The sequence below is a fragment of the Scophthalmus maximus genome, chromosome 20, assembly GCF_022379125.1.
Source record: "Scophthalmus maximus strain ysfricsl-2021 chromosome 20, ASM2237912v1, whole genome shotgun sequence".
Lineage (NCBI taxonomy): Eukaryota > Metazoa > Chordata > Actinopteri > Pleuronectiformes > Scophthalmidae > Scophthalmus > Scophthalmus maximus.
In genome coordinates this window covers 983,504-1,007,600 of record NC_061534.1, presented here as the reverse complement: position 1 = coordinate 1,007,600, position 24,097 = coordinate 983,504, and the positions used below count along the sequence as shown (strand labels likewise).

Genomic DNA, 24,097 nt, shown 5'->3' with positions numbered 1-24,097 from the left:
TCAGAAACGTTCAGAAACACTAACCCGACGCAGAACGTTGTGAACGAAACATAGACAAACGTCTCGTATGATCCAGACAAGGTGTCGATCGATGGATCGTCTGATCATCATCAGGTGTCGACTCCGTCCAACAACATCTGTAACTTTCTGAAACAGGAAATCAGACATTTGTGTCCAGACGTTTCCCAACAGTGACCAGAGGAAGAAAAGAAACAGACACTGTGGCAAACATGTACACACCCACTAATAATAACAACAGTAATATAATAATAATCATCATGCAAACTCAAGGTCCAGGTTCTTGGGTTTTTTTCTGGAGCTTTTAATGTTGTATCTCCTGGTCCTCATCCGCAGTCGGTTGTCGTGGAAACACATCCAGGAGACAGCCTGGATAACTATGTGAGCTCTAATGTGCAGACGACATTACTTTTATTTCATGGTGGAAAAACTTATTACTCTTGGGATGAACTCACATTAGTTAGTTATTAAAAAGAGTTAAGTATTCTTTTTGGTAGCTGCACATAAACAGAAATAAGTGACAGTGACTCTATAGACAGGATGGGGAGGGAAGTTGATCTCTCTCAGCACGATACCACACTGCCCTCCGGTGGTCAATTCACTGCACCGCAGCTCCAGTGTTCGACACAAACCCTGACAACATTTAATAATTGGTAAATGTGTACTAATGAAGTATATTCTCTCTGCTTTGTTTGTTTGTTTGTTTTCTGTTATTCTTAATACTTGTAATGTGATGTTTTTCTACTATTTTATTCAACTTTATTTTCCACTTAATATTAAAGTCATGGATATGAACCTTTACATTCTTTGTCTTTGTTCTATTTTCATGATTAAATCGTATAAATCGTTTTGTTTGGATATCTTGAGAATGACAGTGTGAATTTAGGAATGAGCAGTCATCTGACAGGGGGCGCTGTTGTCAGAGACCACCGGCAGTTGTCAGAGTCCACCAGCAGGGGGCGCTGTTGTGAGAGTCCACCAGCAGTTGTCAGGATTCACCGGCAGAGGGCGCTGATGTGAGAGTCCACCAGCAGTTGTCAGGATTCACCGGCAGAGGGCGCTGTTGTGAGAGTCCACCAGCAGTTGTCAGGGTTCACCAGCAGGGCGCGCTGTTGTGAGAGACCACCGGCAGTTGTCAGGGTTCACCGGCAGATGGCGCAGTTGTCGCCGCCTCCACCAGGAACCAAATAAGGAAATGACGTCATCCTTGGTCCCAAATAGGACCCCGCCGCTCGGACGCGTCGCGCCGGGCCCGGACTCATGCGTCTGTCGGAGCGGAGCTGACACGAGACGAGGAGGTTAGTGTCAAATGAAACGTTCAGCATGAATCAAGTTTCTATTTTTAAAAAGCACAGTGGTTAGTGTTTAACACGGGACCCGGAGCTGCCGGGGGCTAACCGGTTAGCATGCTGCTCCGCTGCAGCTGCACGTGAGGGGCCTCGTTGACGTCACTTCACTGTGATGAAGAGTTTTATGGAAACTTAAGATTTAAACCGTTAAAGAAATAAAAAGTCCTGTGTGCTGAGTAAAGTTTGCTGCAGATAATAAACACTGTGTTGTTGTTATTATTGTTACCATCTTGTGTACACGTTAGATTCATATCTCATATTTAAGGTTGAGCTGAATCTACAAGTTTAACTTTGACGCAGCTGATGAATTTATTATTTTTGTCAGAATATTCTGTGATCATATGACACATGAATAATGTCCATTGACGTCAGGACACCTGAACGTGGTTTATTAAAATGTCTTTGAGCTGAGTGAAGACTAACTTCACCTGTGTTGATTGTGTGTATGACATCATGACAAAATGAGGTGTAAAAATAGTGTGTGTGTGATCTGTCACAAGATGGCTGCTGACAGCTGAGCTGCTGCCAAACTGGCCACATACAATGTGGACTGCCACTTGATGCTGTGTGTGTGTGTGTGTGTGTGTGTGTGTGTGTGTGTGTGTGTGTGTGTGTGTGTGTGTGTGTGTGTGTGTGTGTGTGTGTGTGTGTGTGTGTTGTGTGTGTGTGTACACATCCTTGTATAGACACGCGACCGTTACAGAGCTGAACGCTTGTCGTCGAGCAACATTCACAAAATTTGTCAGATTGTGATTTGATTTTGGCTGATGAAAAATATTTATGTCAACGTAATATTTGCTCATTTTAGATCTTTTTGATACAAAATGAAATGAATACTTATGTTTCCACTTACTGTGTGAAGCTTCTATTTCTTAAAGAAACATCTTTTCATCTTAGTCCGGTACAAAAGATTCCTTCAACTGGGATTTGTCTTTTCTCCCTGTTTGAGTTTAAATCTTTAAGGGTTTTTTTCCGATCCGAGTCTTTAACCAAACGTTACCAAATAGTTAAACCCTTTGCAGAAAATGTGTGAAAACCGTGATATTGGTCTGACTCTTGTTTCCCTGTGACTCTGACAGGATGGGCGACATCGCACGAGATGAGTCGAGCTTCTACTCCAACGCCGAGGGCTACTGGAGGGACGTCCCCCCCACGGTGGAGGGGATGTTGGGTGGCTACGGCAGCATCTCCAGCATCGACATCAACGGTTCCAAGGCCTTTCTGCACAAGTTCCTCAGTGTAAGAAGGACTTCTCTTCTTCAGAAGATCTGACTACTTGAGTTTATTAAACTGTATAACTCACTAATAACCATTTCCACTTCACCTACACTCCGCTCATCATGTTTTTTGATACGGATGTTAAACATTCATCCGAACAGAAGCGTCTCGTGACACAGATTTTTTCTCCCGTGTGTCTCCAGGAGGCGGAGGGGAAGACGGGCTCGGGCTGCGCTCTGGACTGCGGCGCCGGCATCGGGCGGATCAGCAAGCGCCTGCTGCTGCCGCTGTTCCGCACCGTGGACCTGGTGGACGTGACGCAGGAGTTCCTGGACAAGGCCAAGTCGTACCTGGGGGAGGACGCCAAGCGGGTCGGGAACTTCTTCTGCAGCGGCCTGCAGGACTTCGTGCCCGAGAGCGGACGCTACGACGTCATCTGGATCCAGTGGGTCATCGGTGAGTCGGAGGTCCGAGCGACGACCGGACGTCCTCGATCAGAGTTTGTGATCAGTACGTTGATCTCCTGTTGTTTTCCCCCTCAGGTCACCTGACCGACGACCACCTGGTGGAGTTCCTGCGTCGCTGTCAGAACGCCCTTCGGCCCGGCGGCCTCGTCATCATCAAGGACAACGTGTCATACGAGGGCGTCGTCCCCGACGAGGTGGACAGCAGCGTCTGCCGCGACCTGGAGATACTTCACGGTCTGGCGAGCAGAGCCGGTCTCCGCGTCGTGCACGAGGAGCAACAGATGAACTTCCCCAAGGAGATCTTCCAAGTGCACACGATCGCTCTCCGATAAGAGGAACGTTCCCGCCGTGCGACGGGACGACGACGCGCGTCCTTGTTTACAAAGTGTTTCTAATCTGGCGAGTCTGTATTTATTCTAGTCTGTGTGGTTGTGATGTGTATGTGCTTCTGTTCGTCGCCAAGTGCTTGGAGCCGAGATGCCTCTTCAGGAAGTTGGTTACAGTCTCTTCTAACCTCAGTCCGTCTCCAACTCAACGCTTCCTGTTTGTGGACGTGCACGGTCGACCAATAGGAACCGTGATGCTCTTAGTTTGGAATCAGATTCAAACTTTACTCGACCACGTGACGACCAACACATCCTGTTCTGGAGCGTCTTCAGTCTGTGGGAACAAACACCACACTGATGATTATTATCTGTACTTCCTGTCAGGTGACCCACAGGTGAGCAAACAAGATTAGTCGACAACATGAATCGTACAAGTATTTTGATAATCAAGACCGACGCTCACCTGCTGTTTTTCCTTTTTCAAAGATCGTCGATTGAAAATTTGTAAAAAAAAATATCATGTTTTGCTTTTTCCAGATTCGCGTCTTTACCTCAAACAAGGAGAAACTTTGGTCAGACGAGATATTTAAAATCGTCTCTTTGGTCTTTTAAGGACATTTCTAAGATTAAAACTAAATTAATAGAAAAATATAATCTTCTCATTTAATTAATAATAGAAAAAAGTTGCAGCCTTGAAACAGAGCAGTGACGCTCCATCACAGGAGCATTGAGGTAAATCATAAATAGGGAAGTTTCGTTGTAAAGAGAGAAACATCAGTGATTTTTAAATTCATACAGACATGTACGTACATTAAATATTTAATCTGGAAGAGTCGAGTGGATTGACAGATGTGGAGATTTGACCTCAGCGACAGAAGAACCGGCTGAAACCAGGTGGACGTGGTGGACCCAGATTCCACACGGCTGCATCATATTCATATTCTGTATCTGGACGCACCCGACATGTTTTATACGTTTTAACCGGATATCTGTGAACTTGGATGTGACGACTGAACTTTTACTGTATTTGTGTGTTTGTTGGAGTAGAAACAGTTGAACATGTTCAGTGTGAACAGTCACTTTGTTGGTGAAGATTCTCGCTGCTCTGGATGTTGGAAGATTCCAGTCTGAATAAAATATTCCTCTCTCTTAGGTGTTTATGACATGAGTCTGTATCTGAAACGTTTCCTCTTTTATTGTTAAGTGTTTATCTTGTGACAAATAATATTTTGTCTCACGTTTGAGCTTTTTCTCCATTTTGGGTTTGTTGGAGTGAAATTATTAAATCAAGTTAAATTTTCCAATTTACTAAACATGACAAAATAAAATTTAAAATGTGAAACAGAATTATAATTTTCAATGATAATGGACAAATTTCAAATGAATGTAAAACAACTCTTCATTTACACTGAGCCGCTTCAATTTGAGCATTTTCATTCTTCCACGTTTTATCTCACCTCGATTCAAATTGTATTGTAAAGTCCCGTCTGTAAAATAAAGGTCGTCTGAAGTCAAATCAAGAATTCTTCATGTGCACGGAATTGGAAAACTTACATTTTGAATTTTAGCTATATTTCAGACGCAGTCCGACACGTGTCAGGAGCAGAGTCTCGTCGTCGTGTGTGTGAATGAAATAACGACACATTTTCACCAAAAGTTGGAATATTATTTTATGTGGTTCTTGGTTTGGCCGAGTCACTTCCTGGAGTCTCCTCTGGTCGCCAGGGCGATTCATCTTCTCAGCAAGAAGGTGAACAGATGTGATCTACACACAGTTCCTTCAGGTCTGAGTTGTTACGGTTCGTACAGTTTTTCTGTAGTTTTCTGTCTGCGCAGTCTCAGTATTGATGTTTCAGTGAGGTCAGTTTCAGTCAACACAGCAACTTCCTGAGGTCTGGTGCTCAGGACCAGGTCTCGCTCTGCAGACGTCCCGTTCTCTCCATGGTCATGAACTTTCTCTCGGCCTCCTCCTCTGTCAGTTTGCCCTCCTTCCGGAACACAAGCTTCAGGGCGTCGCCCACGCTGGATGGCATCTGTTTAGCATTTCTGCTCGGAAACGATAGAAAAGATAAGAACACAAACATTATGAAGTCTCTGTGGAAATATATATATATTATAAAAATATTTATAATATTTGCTCTCATTTCTTTTTGAAGATCAAATTGCCTTAATTAATAAATATGAGAAATGAAAACGTCTGAACTCGTGATGTCCAGGTAATGACGATTATTGTAATGTTTTCAAAGGGAATTATATCATCTGGATATCATGTTAATGATCCACACAGTATTGTGTAATAATTATTCTCTATTCTTTGTGTGTCTTGTCTATTTTGACGTTCATGTTTTTGCTTTGTTTTTAATATTGATCTTATTTTGTCGGAGCACAATTAACGAGCGTCTGGGTTCAAACTGGTCGACTCACCCTGCGATGTAGAAGCAGGCGTCTCTGTTAGCGATCAAGTCCCAGAGCAGCTCGGCGTTCTGCTCCACACGGTGCTGAACGTAAACCTTCTCCTCCTGAGACAAACAGACGATCAGTCAGAGCGACATCTCCGGAATACGTTGACGTTAGTAGCCGTTCGTTCATCCTGTACGCAGACGATCACTGCGTCTCTTCCTCTGATCATTAACTGACCTGGTCTCGTGAGAAGGCCGTGAACAGCGTCAAGCGTCCGGCCTCCGTCAGCTCCTCCCACTCAGACCTGAAGTAAAAGTCCTTGGACTCCGAGCGGCAGCCAAAGAACAGGACGTTGTCTGAAGACGAGGAGAAGAGAGAGACGAAGAAGACGAGTCACGTCGGAGTCGTCGTGACGTGGAGACAAATACCAAAGCAGGTGATGAAGATTCTCACCAGTTCTCCCGGCGGCCGTCCTCTCCTGCAGAGCCGACCTGAACGGCGCCACCCCAGTTCCGGGTCCAACCATGATCACGGGGGTGTCGCTCTCCTTCGGGAACGTCAGACTTCCCTTCTTCACCCACAGCGGCACAAACACCTCCCCTGCAACAACCGTCAAGCAACAGGAGATCAACACGTCCACAAGTCTCTAATCCAGATTTATTATTATTATTTTTAGAAAGAAGAGATTATGACAAACACATCTGATAGATATGACGTGTAGAGTTAAGACCTTGTGCCGGGTCCAGCGAGGCCAACCAGCCGGAGCAGAGGCCTTGTCGGGGTTTGAACATCTTGGTTTTGTAACGAACGACAGCGACGAGGATCTGAATCCTGTTCGGGTGAAGCTGTGGAGGAGAGAGAGACGACAGCTGCTCGACAAAACGTCTGGAGGATTTTACAGTGACAGAATGAATCTACAGTGGATATGTTGTTGTTGTTGTTGTTGTTGTTGTGAAGGAGGAGGAGCCACCTGGAGAGCGGAGGCGATGGAGAACGAACGAGGCTGAATCTCCGGGAAAAGATCCAGGACGTAGTCCACTTTGAGTTCGGCCGTCGTGTGCGGGAAATCTGACAAGACCTGCGGCGAGAAGAGGAACCACTTCACACTCAACACATGGATCAAAAGACAAAGTTTAAACCAACCGCAGCACCAACTCTCGGACGCTCGACAGTCACTCACCTCCAGCGCCGTGCGTCGGGGCCGGTTGCAGTAGTCGTGCAGCTCGGCCTGGCCGGCCGCCGAGCTAAACTCCAGCAGCTTCTCCCGCTCCAGCTCGTTGGTGGCGAAAGTCGACATCAGCTCGAAGAAGGAGCGGCGAGGGACGGCGCCGACATCCAGGTAGCTCTCCACCAGGTGGCGCACGGTGCACGGCTGAGGGAGCCTGACGGGAACTGGACAGAGACGAGGAGAAAGAACACGCCCACAGAGATTAATCATGGATTTCTTCTCTATGAATCAAAGAGTCATGAATGAGACACACACACGTACCTGCGGCGGCGTCCGTGGCGCTGAGAGTGAATCTCGCCTCCGGTTCTAACCTCAGCAGTTGACAGAACTGTTCTACGTCCTCCGCTGCGTTACACGGCCTCATGTTCACCACGTCACCGGCACCGAACCTGCACAACAACACGACATGAGGGTTCACGAGACGGGTCGAGTCGGTACGACACGGTGAGCATGAACACGGAGGACGGAGCATTACTTGATGTCGGATCTGGTGATGTCGAACTCGATGTGCCTCACGTCCTGGAAGTGCGCCGGGTCCGTAACTCTCTGATTGGACACCAGTCGGGCGGGAAAGGGATGAGACTGGGAGACTGGGACGGTTTGCTGCGGGGGAATCCTGCCTTGGTCGTCGGCCTCCTCCTTCACGTCGTCCAGGAAGTGGAACGTGTACGTCGGCGGGAGTCTGAAACACAAACTGGATTTAATAAAAGTGTTCTTGGCAGAACGAGATGCCGTTTTCTTTTCTGCTTTAAATTAACTGGACACTCACGGTTCGTCTTCGCTCAGCGCCTCCACATCAGACAAAGTAGGAAACAGAGCGAACACCTGCTCCCACAGCAAAGCGAGCCATGGATCGATCACGGCGTCCGACCTGTTTCAAAACAGACGTCGAGGTGAACACAACGTCCCGCTTTCGATTCCCGGACGAAACAGGTGAATGTGAACTCAACGCTGGGAGCACGAAACAGAATATTCTGACACTTAAAATGTCTGTGATGGATCGGGGACATCACGTCAGTGAACGTTCAGCTTTTCACGACTGACAGCCGCTTATTTCAAAGGTTCACCCCAGGTCGTGTTGGTCGTCTGCGAGCCCGACCGGCAGCAGGGAACTGGCTCCGAGCTGCAGCAGACGCTTGTGAAGCTTCTTGGCCACAAAATTGAACCTACGGACAAAAACAACATACAAAGCAAGGTTGATGCATTAAAAAAAGAAACTTCAAGTCGTTCAGCACCAGGAGGGTTGAAGGTATCAAGCACTGACTTCGGGTAGGACGAGTCCCCGAGTCCCAGGACGGCACAGTCCAGTCGGTTCAGAGATCCGGCAGGTAACGACTTCCTGAAGAGGAACCTCCAGAAGTTCTGTGGATGGAAAAAAGAAAAGCTAGTCAAATAAGTAAAAACATTTTTTTTTTTAAATATCTTGTGCACGAGTGGTTTGTTTCGTTACCTTCATGTTGTCGGGAGCTTCTCCTTGTCCGGTGGTGGCGCACACAAAGACCACCAGAGACTCTGAGATCAGGTCGGCCTGTTGGAAGAGACACGAGGAGGAAACGTGTGTGAGTTCATGTGATGAACGTGTGTGTGTGTGTGTGTGTGTGTGTGTGTGTGTGTGTAGCAGGTGAAGGTCGTCACTCACCACGTCGTACTGATCCAGAGGTGACACTCGAACCTGCAGCCGCTTCCTCTTCGCCTGGCGGCCGATCCTCTGGGCCGCGTCCTGGGCCGTCCCGGTCTGTGAGCCGTACAGGACGAGCAGGGTGGGCGTCGACATTATGACTGGGAAAGAACAGTGAATCGATAAGTAATCGGCTACTAAATCAAACGCCAACTATTTTTGATAATCGTTTAATCGTTTCAGGTAGTTGGCATGTTAAAACATGTCATAATTCTCTGATTTCAGCTTCTTAAATGTGAATATTTTCTGGTTCCTTTGCTCCTCTGTGACAGTGAACTGACCCTGCGTTCCATTATAATCTCGGATGAACGAACCTATATATATTTTCAGTCACAAGTCAGAAATATATTTCTATTAAAATGACTATATTCATGGTTTGTGATCTTGTACTTGATTAACTCTCTTGTTCCTTATGGAGGAAAAAAATTATGTAAAACATCTGCACGAGACTCTTTGGACACAGCCCAAAATATTTTGTGAAATGTTTTTGATGCCATATTCATGATTAATAAAGTTTTTCTTTTCCTCCTTCTGTCGCGACACATTTGCAGGAAAAAATTATTAACATCTTATTCCAAAGAAGTTTCTGTCCCAGATGTAACTGACCTGGAGTAACCCTGTTGAGGGCATCGACACTTGCTAACGAGGATAACTAGCAGGTACACGTCACGTTTTTCTTTCAATGTATTTATATTTTTAGTCTGAAGACAAAAATATGTATCACATATTAAATGAATAAATCGACATGACTCATACCGCAGATTTAATCCTCCGTCGCGGCTTCACCGGGTCAAAATAACTGTTCACAGTGAGGCCAGCACTTCCGTATTCACGACACCGAGACGACACGGTTTACGACAAGCCCTTTCCGACTTGTGATTGGCCCGTGCACTAACGCTGCGTTCAAAGCCTTGCAAAAAAATAACCGGGATTTTGGTAACTTCCTTTTGAAAAAGAAGTGAAAACTTTCACAAAAGAAAACGCAGAACACACGCACACGCGCGCGCGCGCGCGAACACACACACACACACACACACACACACACACACACACACACACACACACACACACACACACACACACACACACACTCTAATAACACATTACAATATTACACATTAATACACACGCTACTGGCCTCACATTTATTTGAATTCGTTTCAGAGTATTCAGTGTGTTCAAAGTTGAATTTTATCTTTTAATTGAAGCAATATTTAATAAATCCAACCTGTCTTCTCTGTGTGAAGGTGAAATAAACATTTCCCCTTAAATGCACCGACAACAGAAGAGGTAGTGACGTTACTGCACCAGTAGGGGGAAGCAGTGACCTTGAAACTGTGGTCACGTGAAGGAGGATGTGGCGTGGTGTCTTCTATCACGTCCGCACTTAGGCTTTAAGTAGCTGTGATTTCCTGATTTTTTTTTTATCACATCATCAGATCTCAACCGTTAAGTGAAAATGAGCGGACGCGGCAAAGGAGGCAAGGGACTCGGGAAAGGAGGCGCCAAGCGTCACCGCAAAGTTCTTCGCGACAACATCCAGGGAATCACCAAACCCGCCATCCGCCGTCTGGCTCGCCGCGGCGGTGTGAAGCGTATCTCCGGCCTGATCTACGAGGAGACCCGCGGCGTGCTCAAGGTTTTCCTGGAGAACGTGATCCGCGACGCCGTCACCTACACCGAGCACGCCAAGAGGAAGACGGTGACAGCCATGGACGTGGTGTACGCGCTCAAGAGGCAGGGCCGCACCCTGTACGGCTTCGGAGGCTAAACCACCAGCACCTGAACGCACCACCAGCAACACAACGGCTCTTTTAAGAGCCAAACACCGAGTCCGTGAAGAGACACTTCCTACACATTAATAATTACTTGTTATGGATGTTGAGACAAAATATCATCATTACACTGATAATTGTCCTTCTCAAAACTTCTGACGTTTTTTTTAATATTTAAAGTAAATGATCATAAACCACCTGGACTCCTTTATTTACAAACTAATTGAGAGTTCTTGAGGTGGAACTCAAACTTTAAGTCAAAACATGAAAGGTTCTTTTATAACTAGAGCGCCACTTCCTCAGAGATCAATAAATATGTTATTGATGTTGAGACCAAATTTCATCAATACAGATATTGATCTGAATTGATTCTGATTCAACATGCGAACATATAATCAGCACTGATCCATTAAATTATATTTATTTGTAGATAACTAACAATTTACTGGAAGAGTGGAGTTTTATCACTTCTAAATAGAAAGCTATGATTGATTATTTTTTTCCGTTATGTTGCACAGCGGACACAAACCTCATGAGTTGTGATTGTTAGAATTAGGAAATAAACTGGAGCTAAACACTGTTTAATAAAACTTGATTAATTGTTCTAACCTTTTTTGTATGTGTTTTTCTATATTTTCAAGTTGTATTCAGAATGCATCAATAGTTTTGTTTAAGTTCATGGTCGTTTTAGTAAATGTGTTGAGTGTGAATTATGGGCTCTCAATGTGTATGTAGTTTTTCTATTCTGTGATGCACAATGATGTAGAACTGTACTACAATATATATTTACATTTTATATCTGAGTGATGAGATAGGGGACATTTTCTTTTGCCAAATCATTTCCTCCATTTTGTCTGTGAGTGAGGGCAGGAAAGAAAAATGTTTAAATAAATCGTTTACATTACAAACTGAACATAAGAAATGTGTCCTTAACAGATTTCAAATGATTTTCATATGCAAATATCAAATATTTTAACAGCTCATTTCTATTACTGATGATCTGGTGAAATATTCCAAAATACCATTTGAAATATATTTGATGCTAGATCCTAGAATAATAATAAAAATAATAATTCTGTAATCAGAGTTCATGATACAGATGGTAAAACTGAACCTGTGATTAATATCACTGCTTCAGGTGAAAGCAAACGCGTTAAAATATTGAGATTAATAAGCTCAATACTGAAAAGGACAAAAGAAAATTTGAATTGTGAGAAAAAAACGAATTTGCCGCCCAGTGATCCTCTCAGCCAATCACAGACGGGAGACTACACAGCCTTATTTGCATACAGGTTGTATATAAAGAGTCTCCCCTTCGAAGTTGTTCATCAATCTGCGATCACTCGGAGAAACGATGCCTGAACCTCAGTTGAAGTCTGCGCCCAAGAAGGGCTCCAAGAAGGCGGTGGCGAAGACCGCCGGCAAGGGCGGCAAGAAGAGGAGAAAGACCCGCAAGGAGAGCTACGCCATCTACGTGTACAAGGTGCTGAAGCAGGTGCATCCCGACACCGGCATCTCCTCCAAGGCCATGGGCATCATGAACTCGTTCGTGAGCGACATCTTCGAGCGCATCGCCGGCGAGGCCTCCCGCCTGGCGCACTACAACAAGCGCTCCACCATCACCTCCAGGGAGATCCAGACCGCCGTGCGCCTGCTGCTGCCCGGCGAGCTGGCCAAACACGCCGTGTCCGAGGGCACCAAGGCCGTGACCAAGTACACCAGCTCCAAGTAAACTGCTCCAGACAACAACAACACAACGGCTCTTTTAAGAGCCACACACCCGATCTGAGAGAAGCATCGTCCTCCGTTAGGTTTCATATCATGTAGTTTGTTCAATAACGTCCTCATGTCAATCAAACTGGATGAGCAGTCTGCTGCCCCCTGGCGACCAACATCTCAATTGTCAATCTGCTATTATAGGAATAGTTCAGTGATATCAAAGTGGGGTTGTATAAGATAATTGTGCATAATTGAATGTCACCTGATGGAGATTAGTGATGTCATTTAACGGAGTTTGGAGAAGTGTAAGTCTCAAATTGTGTTAGAGGGGACCACCGAAATACGTCGTTTTAGCCACATTTTAAAAACGTTATCTAAAAAAATATATATATATATATATATATATATAATCCCTTCAATTGTACCCTGTAGGACGTATTTTTTCCGCCAGAAAGCCTTTTTCTTTTTTTTCTCAACCGTACTTCGGCCATGTATTACTGCGCCAACTCGGTGTGGTAGCTTTGAGTCGAACAGCTGATTTGCAAAGTGATACAGCACCGGCATGGGATCATCTCTATCAGGTGACATTAACTATGCATAAGTAACTCATACAACTTTACTTCAAAATCACTGAACTATCCCTTTAACACTCAAATCTCAGTCATGTTCAATTCTCCTGAAATATTAATCATCACATATCTAACTGCCCGCATGACAATGAAAATTTTCAAATGAACTGGACTAATGTGATGTGGACCTTGAGTTTCCCCCACAATTATCATCCCGTCCTTATATTGTCCTCATCTGGTTAAATCATGTTGTTTATGAAGTCTCATATACTCCTGTTTACATGATGTAATACTTGGTCTGACGTCAAGTAGTTGGTACAATACGAATATGTCAACAGTAAACATTTAGTTGACACAATGCGACAAATCAGAAAGTGCTGTTTCCATGACAGCAACTTCAGACAACTGTCTTAATCAGATTAATAATTCCCAGTGCACTATGAATTTCTACAGAGAATATTAGATAACCAGTATTAGTGATGTCGTCAACATACATGTATTTAATGTATAACATGAACATTAAATTGTCTAACAACGACTGGAACTTTTGTTAAACTGACTTGTTACACTAACTGGTGTATTTAGATTACTACCAAATGTTTCCAGCAACGATGTTCAAACTCAGAGAAATCTGTCATTTCATTCAAGATGACAGTCCATCAGTGTTTCACAGAGGATTTGATGGACTATGGTGGGTGGATGTCAGACTGCAGGGGGGTCAGGGGTCAAGCTTCCCCAGGAGAAAGTGTTGAACATTTCAAAGATAAATCCTGGTAATCCTGGCCCCAAAGAGTAAACTGTAGAAAGTCTCGGTCAGCATTGGGAGCACAACGGAACAGGACTTTCTATGTGGTCATTTCAAAGTCGGTTACGTTCTATTGCTTTTATTCTTATCAATTTGCTTTGAAGAAATGTTGTCGTCTTTGTGTAGTTTTCATTTTTTTGTGTGTATTTACTGTTTTTACTTGTTTTTTTTCTCATTTTGCTTTTTCATGGTTTTATTCGTGTGAGCATCACTTGTCTGCGGAAGCTCTTTGATAAGTTAAAGTATTTGAACGAAGCTTCCGAATATTATCATGTGTGTGTGATACATATTTTCAAAAGGAAAACTACTGTTTTAAATGTTTTATCTGTTTTCACAATTGTCGATCAGTATATACTCACATATTCACATTTAAGAAACTGAAATCAGAGAATTTTAGAAATTCCTCAGAGTGAAACGCTTTTTAACAGTAGGTGACGGAGTGACGTCATGTACAAGTTCAGTGTGGAAACAGACTGATGATGAGGAAACAGATGAAAATGTAAAAAAAACTCCACGTGAGTCTGTGAAGAGGTCGCTGCTTCACATGTTTCACTAAACTGCTTCTACAGAATAAATTATTCATCAATATATGAAATGTTGTCAAACACGGTTTTTATTAATGTTCAGCAATGAGACCGTTTAACTGCTGTTTTATTTAAGCACCATATAATTCAGTCATTTGTAACTACAGCGTACTGTAATAATATTCAAATAGAATAATAAAGATAATATTCATATGATATTAGACGCGGTCCTCAGCTGTCGTGTCTGGATCCACCGTGCCACAGCCTCCATCGTCGTGTGTTTGCTGCCGACCAAACAGCTTCGTTTTACTGCAGAATAATCATCGGCAGATCGGAGTTTTTGCTCCGGGACCCTGGATGAACATGTGTTCCCGCCGGGGAGCCGGTTTCACGGGAGATCGGGTGCATTTTAAACCGTTTTAGCAGAGAAATGAGTGAGAAAAGCCGCCGAGCAGCGCCGGTCCCCGCGTCGATGGGGCGAGGTTTAGGGTCCGCACGGACCGACCGCCGGGAGCCCCGGAGCTGTGCGCGGCCTCGAGGTGAACACACACACGGTGGCTGTCGGCTCCGACCGTCGTCGGCGTCCAGCGATGCTCCCCCGGTGATTTAATCGTCTTTTACCGGTGAAGAGAAAACACAAGTATCCGGTTTTCTGACCGCGCCGGCCGACCCCTGCCAGGGGTTGAGTCTCCACGGTTCTCATGGTGGGTTTAAAGTCCCGCCTCCTGCTCTGGACAGTCAACAGTTCGCTCCGACTACGAAAGAGAAAACTATGTCAGAAGAGGTTCCAACTCCCGCCGCCGCTCCGGCAAAGGCCCCGGCCAAAGCCCCGGCAAAGGCCGCCAAGAAGAAGGCGACACCCAAACCGAGGAAGGCCGGTCCCAGCCTCCGTGACCTCATCGTCGAAGCCGTCTCCGCGTCCAAGGAGCGCAGCGGCGTGTCTCTGGCCGCCCTGAAGAAGACTCTGGCCGCCGGAGGCTACGATGTGGAGAAGAACAATGCCCGCGTCAAGGTCGCCATCAAGGCGCTCGTGGCCAACGCGACCCTGCTGCAGACCAAGGGAACCGGGGCGTCCGGCTCCTTCAAGATGAACAAGAAGGCCGAGCCCAAGGCCAAGAAGCCGGTGAAGAAGGCCGTTGCTCCCAAGGCCAAGAAGCCCGCAGCCGCCAAGAAACCCGCCGCGGCCAAGAAGCTTAAGGCTGCAGCCAAGAAGCCGGCAGCCGCCAAGAAGTCCCCGAAGAAGGCGTCGAAACCTGCCGCGGCCAAGAAGGTGACCAAGAGCCCTAAGAAGGCCGCGAGGAGCCCGAAGAAGGTGGCGAAGAAAGCCGCACCTGCTGCCAAGAAAGTCCCCGCAAAGAAGGCGGCGGCGGCCAAACCCAAAGCGAAAAAGACCGCAGCGAAGAGGAAGTGAGCGGCGACCGGTCCGACACACAACGGCTCTTTTAAGAGCCACACACCTTCTCTAATGAGAGCAAAGTCCTTATTCCTATATGTTTAATATGTGGTGATTTTATATTTTTATATGATGAAATATGTCTAGCCAATATGTTTTTGTATGATGGAGGGAGAAGTGGCACAAACTCTGATCCTCTTGAACCTGGTTCAACTCAACTTCACCGCACTGACGTCACTTCAACAAGTCTGTTATGAAATAATATGATTTTTTAAATTTAATTAAAATGTAGTAACTTGTTTTTTAAATTTGTTTTTAAAACATATAAACACATTTCATCATTTTTTTAAAAATATATTTATGCCCAACAAATGTTTTATCCATAAAATTGACAGTAGCGGAATGAACATGTACAAAATGAATTAAATGATAATTGAAATCAATCAATTTTAGACATTTATTTACCCAAAACAATATAATTATATTCCATGAATGAAAATTGAGCAGGAACATGAGAAATCTGGTATTTCCTTCCCCCTTTCATATGAATAACATTAATACAAATGACCATCGATCGATTTTCCCCTTTCTTTGATTCAACATCAATCATCATAACCTAATTATTACTCCTTACATACATAGTGCTTATGTTTAACATTCTTGACCATTGTGAAGAGATTCCTTCATTTTCACTCTATAAGAACACGAGCATATTCACTTGTTAAATTATATTTCTTTCTATGATCATCACGATATTAACATCCATAATAAACAAGTCCATTTCTGCAGTTACAACACAAATCACAATATTTTTTAATAAATCAGCTAAATCAATAATTATGAAGTGTGAAACAGAAAACTAACAACATGAAATTTTCCTGAGGTCCAGCATTGACCTTTCACAACTAAAATTGTATTTATATGATTCATGTGTTGTGTATCATTCATGGACTGATATATACACAGTATGGGATCGCTGCTCTCTATCGGAGGGTGTGTGGCTCTTAAAAGAGCCGTTGTGTTGGTCAGTCGGTCCCGGGGGTCTTCACTTCTTCGCGGGCTTCTCGGTCTTCTTGGGCAGCAGCACCGCCTGGATGTTGGGCAGCACGCCGCCCTGAGCGATGGTGACTCCGCCCAGCAGCTTGTTGAGCTCCTCGTCGTTGCGGACAGCCAGCTGCAGGTGACGGGGGATGATCCTGGTCTTCTTGTTGTCGCGGGCCGCGTTACCGGCCAGCTCCAGGATCTCAGCGGTCAGATACTCGAGCACCGCCGCCAGGTAGACCGGAGCTCCGGCACCGACACGCTGGGCGTAGTTACCCTTCCTGAGCAGCCTGTGGACACGGCCGACGGGGAACTGGAGCCCGGCCCTGGAGGAGCGGGTCTTGGCCTTAGCACGGGCCTTTCCACCGGTTTTGCCTCTTCCGCTCATGTTTACTTCACTGGATCAAGTCTCAAAAAATGTGAGTCCCGCACCTCGAGCCCTCCCTCTTAAATCAGCAGAAAGCGCGGGAAGATTTGTCTGGACCAATCAGAAAGAGGCTCCGGCATCCTAATGCAGTGGGGGGGGGGGGGGGGGGGGGGGGGGCGACCCCGGATATTTTTGGCGGAATTTTTGAACTGACTTTTGTCCAATGAGCAGCGGAGGCTGGGCGGCGGGTCTCCAGGAGGCCGCCTCTCAACCAATTATGAGCCGGAGATCTGAAGCCGCGTCACAGCCACCACTGTCGGTCTCAGGGTTTAAAACCAGCACGGTGGTATCGTTCGTGCACTCATCTTTGATCCAGAGACAGTGACGAAATGGCCAGAACCAAGCAAACCGCCCGTAAGTCCACCGGAGGAAAAGCTCCCAGGAAGCAGCTCGCCACCAAGGCTGCCCGTAAGAGCGCGCCGGCCACCGGCGGCGTGAAGAAGCCTCACCGCTACAGGCCCGGTACCGTGGCGCTGCGGGAGATCCGCCGCTACCAGAAGTCCACCGAGCTGCTGATCCGCAAGCTGCCCTTCCAGCGCCTGGTGCGAGAGATCGCCCAGGACTTCAAGACCGACCTGCGCTTCCAGAGCTCCGCCGTCATGGCTCTGCAGGAGGCCAGCGAGGCTTACCTGGTCGGCCTGTTCGAGGACACCAACCTGTGCGCCATCCACGCCAAGAGGGTCACCATCATGCCCAAAGACATCCAGCTGGCCCGCCGCATCCGAGGGGAGAGAGCGTAGAGTCTCCCGGCCCCCGACACCACACAACGGCTCTTTTAAGAGCCACTCACTGGTTTACTGGAGACACAAGTCCTGATGCTTACACGTTCAAGTCAATCGATTCATATAGATATTAATGTATATCTGCCATATGTGAATGAATACACTGTTCAATAGAGAAATAAATTGGAAGAGCTAGACTTACAATTTATGTTAAATGTATCAGCAATATTAATAATAATAGCAATAAATTAATATTTAAATAATAATAAAAAATCTTGATTTTCATTAGATGAGAGATCTGAAGACTTAACCCCTGCTCTTAAGTTATCATCCGATGGTAGATGGTTTGATCAGTTTATGGTCTAATAATAACATGAGTAAATAATAGTACATAATACATCAGTATTCAGTCATCAAACGAACATAATTGTTCCAATTATTCAGCAAATGTGAGTTAATAATCACGAGGCAAACCTAAAGCATCACTGGATGATTGTCAAATGCAGTATTGTGGAAATATTTATTTTTAAAAGGATTTTTTTTTATTTCCGTGCGAAAAACTGGGGGTAAAGACTAAATCTTTCCAGATCCGCATGTGGTGTTAACTGTGAAAATGGTCCTGAACGACTTGATAATGGACATTATGACTAGATGATATTCACCAGTCAGTACTTATTTATAATGAGAAAAAAAGACCGGAGAAAAGCTCCCAGGAAGCACCATAATTGTTGGTTATTAATATATGAGACAGTGAGTATTTCACCATGAATGTGAAGTTTAACAGTACGATCAGTCTGAGCTCCAGATTAGTTTTATTCAGTGTACAGGGTTTCAATTATAAATCTATGTTCATAAACCGATCTTTTTCTTAAACTGTAAAAGAAGCAGAACATTGTAAAAAAAAAAAAATATTCATACAGTTGAGTTACAGCTGCTGAATGTATAGTAACAATAATGTTCTGTTTATAACATTTATATGAAATGTATTTTTAACAAAATATTGAGCACATCGTTTTGAGGACATCTCTGTCTCTCTGTCTGCTGGAGATGCTTGGTGAGGAGGCGTTCTGTTTCACTGTTTTAATATTTAATATTCAACACGACTCATCTCAGGTTCATGTCATTTTGCATGATTTATAAATAATGATAATTTCTTCTGTAAATGCTGAATAGGCTCACTGCATTTTATTTGAGGTGAAAATGTTTTTGATGTTTAATTGAACAGTTTCAAGATTAATTTGTGGAACTCAAACCATTGTTGTGGTTCTGTCCAATGTATTGGTATATATGGATAATTTGTCAATGTTTGATTTTGAAGAAATGCAAAAGTATTCGGATTATATTACATTATTTTTGTAATCCAATGGATTACGTCACTGATTACAATCATTGCCGCGTCGTTTGTATTTAGTAACTGTCACGTCATCTGACGCAACCCTGGAGTTTGGCGCCTCCCATCAACCTTCGCGCTTCGTGTCCTCTATCACGTCCGCAGTGACGCTTTAAATTGTGACGTTCACAGATAGATTTAACTAACGACTGTGAGTCATCATGAGCGGACGCGGCAAAGGAGGCAAGGGACTCGGGAAAGGAGGCGCCAAGCGTCACCGCAAAGTTCTCCGCGACAACATCCAGGGAATCACCAAACCCGCCATCCGCCGTCTGGCTCGCCGCGGCGGAGTGAAGCGTATCTCCGGCCTGATCTACGAGGAGACCCGCGGCGTGCTCAAGGTTTTCCTGGAGAACGTGATCCGCGACGCCGTCACCTACACCGAGCACGCCAAGAGGAAGACGGTGACCGCCATGGACGTGGTGTACGCGCTCAAGAGGCAGGGCCGCACCCTGTACGGCTTCGGAGGCTAAACCACCACCACCAGCACCTGAACGCACCACCAGCAACACAACGGTTCTTTTAAGAGCCAAACACCGAGTCCGTGAAGAGACACTTCCTACACATTAATAATTACTTGTTATGGATGTTGAGACAAGATATCATTATTATACTGATAATTTTCTGATGTTTTTTTTAATATTTATAAGTAAATGATCATAAACCACCTGGACAAACTAATTGAGAGTTCTTGAGGTGGAACTCAATCTTTAAATCAGAATATTTATGGTTCTTTTATAACTAGTGCAACTTCCTTAGATCAATAAATATTTGTTATGGATGTTGAGACAAAATATCAGGACCATGAAAAGTCTTGTCTGAATTTTTCTGATACAAGTTTCAAAGTGAAAAGGCCAATAACGACCTGTAAACTGTATGGACTCATTTCCATTCAAAGTTATTGAATTTCCCTGAGGTGGAATTTATTCACTGAACATATGTAAGATTAATCATTTGTTATGGATGTTGAGAACAAAAATAACATCCGAGAAATCTTGGAGTAGAAATAATTCAGTATAAAGTTATAATGTAGGCCACTTATCACCTGAGTAGAATCTGATGGGTGGCAACACTTATCTTTTATTAATTTATTCAATATGTCTAAATACTAAAGCTTCTTTATTCTGAGAACCAAACAGTCAGTGAGAAGTTCACGTCTTCTGATCCACATGAACTAGTGACAGACTTTTTGTCTCAGAGTCCTCGTGACCTCTGGAGGTTCTCACTGATCCAGGTCAAAGTCAATCAGGAGCAAGTTTCACCTTCGTCCTCGAGGCTTCTTCGGTTCGAACATAAGCACGAGGATAAAGACATGATGGGATAAGATTCAGTTTCTGAATTATACAAATATCCGCTCAACTTCAACAGACATGAGTGGACTAGATTTCTTGAATTGCTCGACATGATGTTCATTACCTGCTTGTTCAGGTGTTGATGACTCGTCCTTCTGTTCTGTCAGTGAATAAAACAACTCACTTTTAATTTACTCTGCATGAAATGTTCCTGATGATGATGTCATTGTTCTCACAAAGACATAAAACAATTCTGAGAGAATGAGCGGGTGTATAACTAGACCCACTGTCAGAAATCTAGAGTTTGCCTTAAACGACTCTGATCCCATCATTTTTTAGAGTCGTTAAAAATAATCTGATAGTTTGTTGAATGACTCATCATAAACACAATATCACTGTGTCGTTAACATGTTCTAGTGTGATCAATCAGTGTCTTTCATCTGTGTGAATATTCATGGTTTCTACCACTAATGGTCATGAAGATATTAAGAATAAAACTCATCCATCCATCTACAATCCTTTCCTTCAGATTAATAATAATAATCCTTCAGGTTAACCCTGTCATGTCTTTCTTAACCTTAATAAATCCATCTGTCATCCGTCTTAGTTGATATTAATGTCTTAACGTGACTTGAAATATGAATGAAAACATAATTTGAACATGATTCATTTCTTTGCCTTGGTTTGTGGACTCTCATGTTAAACGATTCATTCAAACGGCTGCAGACTTGGTCGCCAGGTTACCATGGGAACACGATCCCTCCCCCTCACGCTCCCACTGAGCCAAGACCAATCACAGGCGGGGGATCACACAGTCACGTCTGCATGGAGCCTGTATAAGAAGCGTCGCTGCCGCTGGCTCGAGCTCCATCTTGACTGAGTCATCACGATGCCTGAACCCAGCAAGTCAGCGGCCAAGAAGGGCTCGAAGAAGGCGGTGACCAAGACCGCCGGCAAGGGCGGCAAGAAGAGGAGAAAGACCCGCAAGGAGAGCTACGCCATCTACGTGTACAAGGTGCTGAAGCAGGTGCACCCTGACACCGGCATCTCCTCCAAGGCCATGGGCATCATGAACTCGTTCGTGAGCGACATCTTCGAGCGCATCGCCGGCGAGGCCTCCCGCCTGGCGCACTACAACAAGCGCTCCACCATCACCTCCAGGGAGATCCAGACCGCCGTGCGCCTGCTGCTGCCCGGCGAGCTGGCCAAACACGCCGTGTCCGAGGGCACCAAGGCCGTGACCAAGTACACCAGCTCCAAGTAAACTGCTCCAGACAACAACAACACAACGGCTCTTTTAAGAGCCACACACCCGATCTGAGAGAAAACCTCCCAATGATCCATCATCCGAAACAGACCGAGTCCGATCAGTGATCTGGAGATGAACTATTGTTCAGATATGAACCTGGTGTCAGGTCACAACAATCTGATCCAAATGCATCCTCATCTTTAATCACAAGTGATGAAATCTGATAAATACCGGGTCATAAAACAAGAGTCTTTACTGAATGGAGATCTTAGAACTGATTCTCGTTTCTGCATTGAAATAAATGTAATATTTGCTTGATTACTGTTAGTATTTTTTTAAAAAGTCACTGACAAACACTATCTACTCATGTACATTATCAGACCACATGCAGTTATTTTAATGACAAATTTGCTATATACGTTTTACCGTTGTGGTTCATTAATACCTAACTTCAAGTTTGCCTTGTGAATATGAACTCACAATTGATGAATTGGACCGTTACATTAGTTTGATATCTGATTATTCTGAGGTGAATAATATTGTCATGATTAGAACTTGTACTTATAACTAATCCAGTAATACATGTAAGTCTAGCTCTTCCGGTTTGTTTCTCTATTGAACAGTGCACTCATTCACATATGGCAGATAAACATTAATATCTATATGAATCGATTGACTTGAACGTGTAAGCATCAGGACTTGTGTCTCCAGTGAACCAGTGAGTGGCTCTTAAAAGAGCCGTTGTGTGGTGTCGGGGGCCGGGAGACTCTACGCTCTCTCCCCGCGGATGCGGCGGGCCAGCTGGATGTCTTTGGGCATGATGGTGACCCTCTTGGCGTGGATGGCGCACAGGTTGGTGTCCTCGAACAGGCCGACCAGGTAAGCCTCGCTGGCCTCCTGCAGAGCCATGACGGCGGAGCTCTGGAAGCGCAGGTCGGTCTTGAAGTCCTGGGCGATCTCTCGCACCAGGCGCTGGAAGGGCAGCTTGCGGATCAGCAGCTCGGTGGACTTCTGGTAGCGGCGGATCTCCCGCAGCGCCACGGTACCGGGCCTGTAGCGGTGAGGCTTCTTCACGCCGCCGGTGGCCGGCGCGCTCTTGCGGGCAGCCTTGGTGGCGAGCTGCTTCCTGGGAGCTTTTCCTCCGGTGGACTTACGGGCGGTTTGTTTGGTTCTTGCCATTTTCTCTCTGATGTTCGTGAACAATGACTCAGGAGCGGATTCTTCTTCTCTTTATGTGCAGTGGGTCGGTGCCGCAGCTTCACACCCCGGGTCCTGATTGGAGCGGGTGATGCCTCCCTCCGCTGCCCCGCTGCGAGGCCTCTTCTCTGGTTGGTCGGGCAGGATCCGCCCCGCGCGCTCCGCGGCCTTAAAGAGGAGCGATCGGGCATTTTGATCCACAGTCGAGACTTGATCCAGTGAAGTAAACATGAGCGGAAGAGGCAAAACCGGTGGAAAGGCCCGCGCTAAGGCCAAGACCCGCTCCTCCAGGGCCGGGCTCCAGTTCCCCGTCGGCCGTGTCCACAGGCTGCTCAGGAAGGGCAACTACGCCCAGCGTGTCGGTGCCGGAGCTCCGGTCTACCTGGCGGCGGTGCTCGAGTATCTGACCGCTGAGATCCTGGAGCTGGCCGGTAACGCGGCCCGCGACAACAAGAAGACCAGGATCATCCCCCGTCACCTGCAGCTGGCTGTCCGCAACGACGAGGAGCTCAACAAGCTGCTGGGCGGAGTCACCATCGCTCAGGGCGGCGTGCTGCCCAACATCCAGGCGGTGCTGCTGCCCAAGAAGACCGAGAAGCCCGCGAAGAAGTGAAGACCCCCGGGACCGACTGACCAACACAACGGCTCTTTTAAGAGCCACACACCCTCCGATAGAGAGAACAAGTCCTCACGTCTGTACTGAATCATATTCGTATTGAGTCATAATGGGATTTATATTAATATATAAGTCACTCTGATATGATCCCATGAAGTCATTTGACTTTTTGTAACCTCTTCAGATAATCCCCTGATGTGACCTCACACATCGATTGTGATTATAATCATTCCGAGGAATAGCTGCATCATGACGTCATGGCTCAGCTCCTCTGTTTTAAGTGAACGTGTTAGAACCTCTTCCTACGTCACGCTCTGTTCTGACAGCAGGGGGCGCTCGAGCCTCTTCAACACAACTCGTGTTCAAACATGAGCAGAGACTTTAGATCGAAGTGGACTGTTTATAATGTTGTGACCAATGAGATGTAATTCTAGATTCAAAATAGCAAACGTTTGAAAAAACACAATTATATAAAATTCTGACTATTTATTTATTTATTACTCTGACAGTTAGCAAATACATTAGTTTATATAGCTACTCCACCTAACACACACACACACACACACACACACACTCTCTATTCTATTATGTGAGATCATTTATATATTCATTTGACTTAATACAAATTAAATATGAATTAAATTGGATTTATCCAGAGTTTACCTAAGTCATTATCATATATTTTTCAGACTGT

General features: G+C 45.3%; 10 protein-coding genes across 10 annotated transcripts; 7 read left to right on the top strand and 3 right to left on the bottom strand.

The window, feature by feature from the left end:
* Positions 1-1,176: 1,176 nt before the first annotated feature.
* On the top strand, positions 1,177-4,530 carry ntmt1 (N-terminal Xaa-Pro-Lys N-methyltransferase 1). Its single transcript, XM_035608390.2, has 4 exons — positions 1,177-1,316; positions 2,447-2,606; positions 2,789-3,041; positions 3,128-4,530. Exons 2-4 carry the CDS (start codon positions 2,448-2,450, stop codon positions 3,382-3,384), a joined length of 669 nt encoding a protein of 222 aa, XP_035464283.1. The 5' UTR covers positions 1,177-1,316; position 2,447; the 3' UTR covers positions 3,385-4,530.
* Positions 4,531-5,035: 505 nt separating this feature from the next.
* ndor1 (NADPH dependent diflavin oxidoreductase 1) lies at positions 5,036-9,580 on the bottom strand. The gene is made up of 15 exons (XM_035608385.2): positions 9,441-9,580; positions 8,646-8,785; positions 8,457-8,534; positions 8,271-8,368; positions 8,074-8,172; positions 7,776-7,877; positions 7,482-7,688; positions 7,268-7,395; positions 6,959-7,170; positions 6,749-6,856; positions 6,509-6,623; positions 6,232-6,378; positions 6,016-6,134; positions 5,803-5,897; positions 5,036-5,424 (listed from the first exon to the last, which is right to left on the bottom strand). Exons 2-15 carry the CDS (start codon positions 8,778-8,780, stop codon positions 5,280-5,282), a joined length of 1,788 nt encoding a protein of 595 aa, XP_035464278.1. The 5' UTR covers positions 8,781-8,785; positions 9,441-9,580; the 3' UTR covers positions 5,036-5,279.
* Positions 9,581-10,128: 548 nt separating this feature from the next.
* LOC124849733 (histone H4) lies at positions 10,129-11,067 on the top strand. The gene has a single exon (XM_047329456.1). It carries the CDS (start codon positions 10,144-10,146, stop codon positions 10,453-10,455), a length of 312 nt encoding a protein of 103 aa, XP_047185412.1. The 5' UTR covers positions 10,129-10,143; the 3' UTR covers positions 10,456-11,067.
* Positions 11,068-11,800: 733 nt separating this feature from the next.
* Positions 11,801-21,908, top strand: LOC118285073 (histone H2B 1/2-like). Its single transcript, XM_047329454.1, has 2 exons — positions 11,801-12,244; positions 21,659-21,908. Exon 1 carries the CDS (start codon positions 11,814-11,816, stop codon positions 12,189-12,191), a length of 378 nt encoding a protein of 125 aa, XP_047185410.1. The 5' UTR covers positions 11,801-11,813; the 3' UTR covers positions 12,192-12,244; positions 21,659-21,908.
* On the top strand, positions 14,827-15,912 carry LOC118285068 (histone H1). The gene has a single exon (XM_035608391.2). It carries the CDS (start codon positions 14,849-14,851, stop codon positions 15,485-15,487), a length of 639 nt encoding a protein of 212 aa, XP_035464284.1. The 5' UTR covers positions 14,827-14,848; the 3' UTR covers positions 15,488-15,912.
* LOC118285072 (histone H2A-like) lies at positions 16,464-16,939 on the bottom strand. Its single transcript, XM_035608396.2, has one exon. It carries the CDS (start codon positions 16,896-16,898, stop codon positions 16,515-16,517), a length of 384 nt encoding a protein of 127 aa, XP_035464289.1. The 5' UTR covers positions 16,899-16,939; the 3' UTR covers positions 16,464-16,514.
* On the top strand, positions 19,191-20,841 carry LOC124849732 (histone H4). Its single transcript, XM_047329455.1, has one exon. It carries the CDS (start codon positions 19,211-19,213, stop codon positions 19,520-19,522), a length of 312 nt encoding a protein of 103 aa, XP_047185411.1. The 5' UTR covers positions 19,191-19,210; the 3' UTR covers positions 19,523-20,841.
* LOC118285075 (histone H2B 1/2) lies at positions 21,193-21,908 on the top strand. The gene has a single exon (XM_035608398.2). It carries the CDS (start codon positions 21,231-21,233, stop codon positions 21,603-21,605), a length of 375 nt encoding a protein of 124 aa, XP_035464291.1. The 5' UTR covers positions 21,193-21,230; the 3' UTR covers positions 21,606-21,908.
* Positions 21,909-22,018: 110 nt separating this feature from the next.
* Positions 22,019-22,780, bottom strand: LOC118285070 (histone H3). Its single transcript, XM_035608394.2, has one exon. It carries the CDS (start codon positions 22,767-22,769, stop codon positions 22,359-22,361), a length of 411 nt encoding a protein of 136 aa, XP_035464287.1. The 5' UTR covers positions 22,770-22,780; the 3' UTR covers positions 22,019-22,358.
* Positions 22,781-23,001: 221 nt separating this feature from the next.
* LOC118285071 (histone H2A-like) lies at positions 23,002-23,451 on the top strand. Its single transcript, XM_035608395.2, has one exon. The coding sequence runs from the start codon at positions 23,017-23,019 to the stop codon at positions 23,398-23,400; it is 384 nt and encodes a 127-aa protein (XP_035464288.1). The 5' UTR covers positions 23,002-23,016; the 3' UTR covers positions 23,401-23,451.
* Positions 23,452-24,097: the final 646 nt, after the last annotated feature.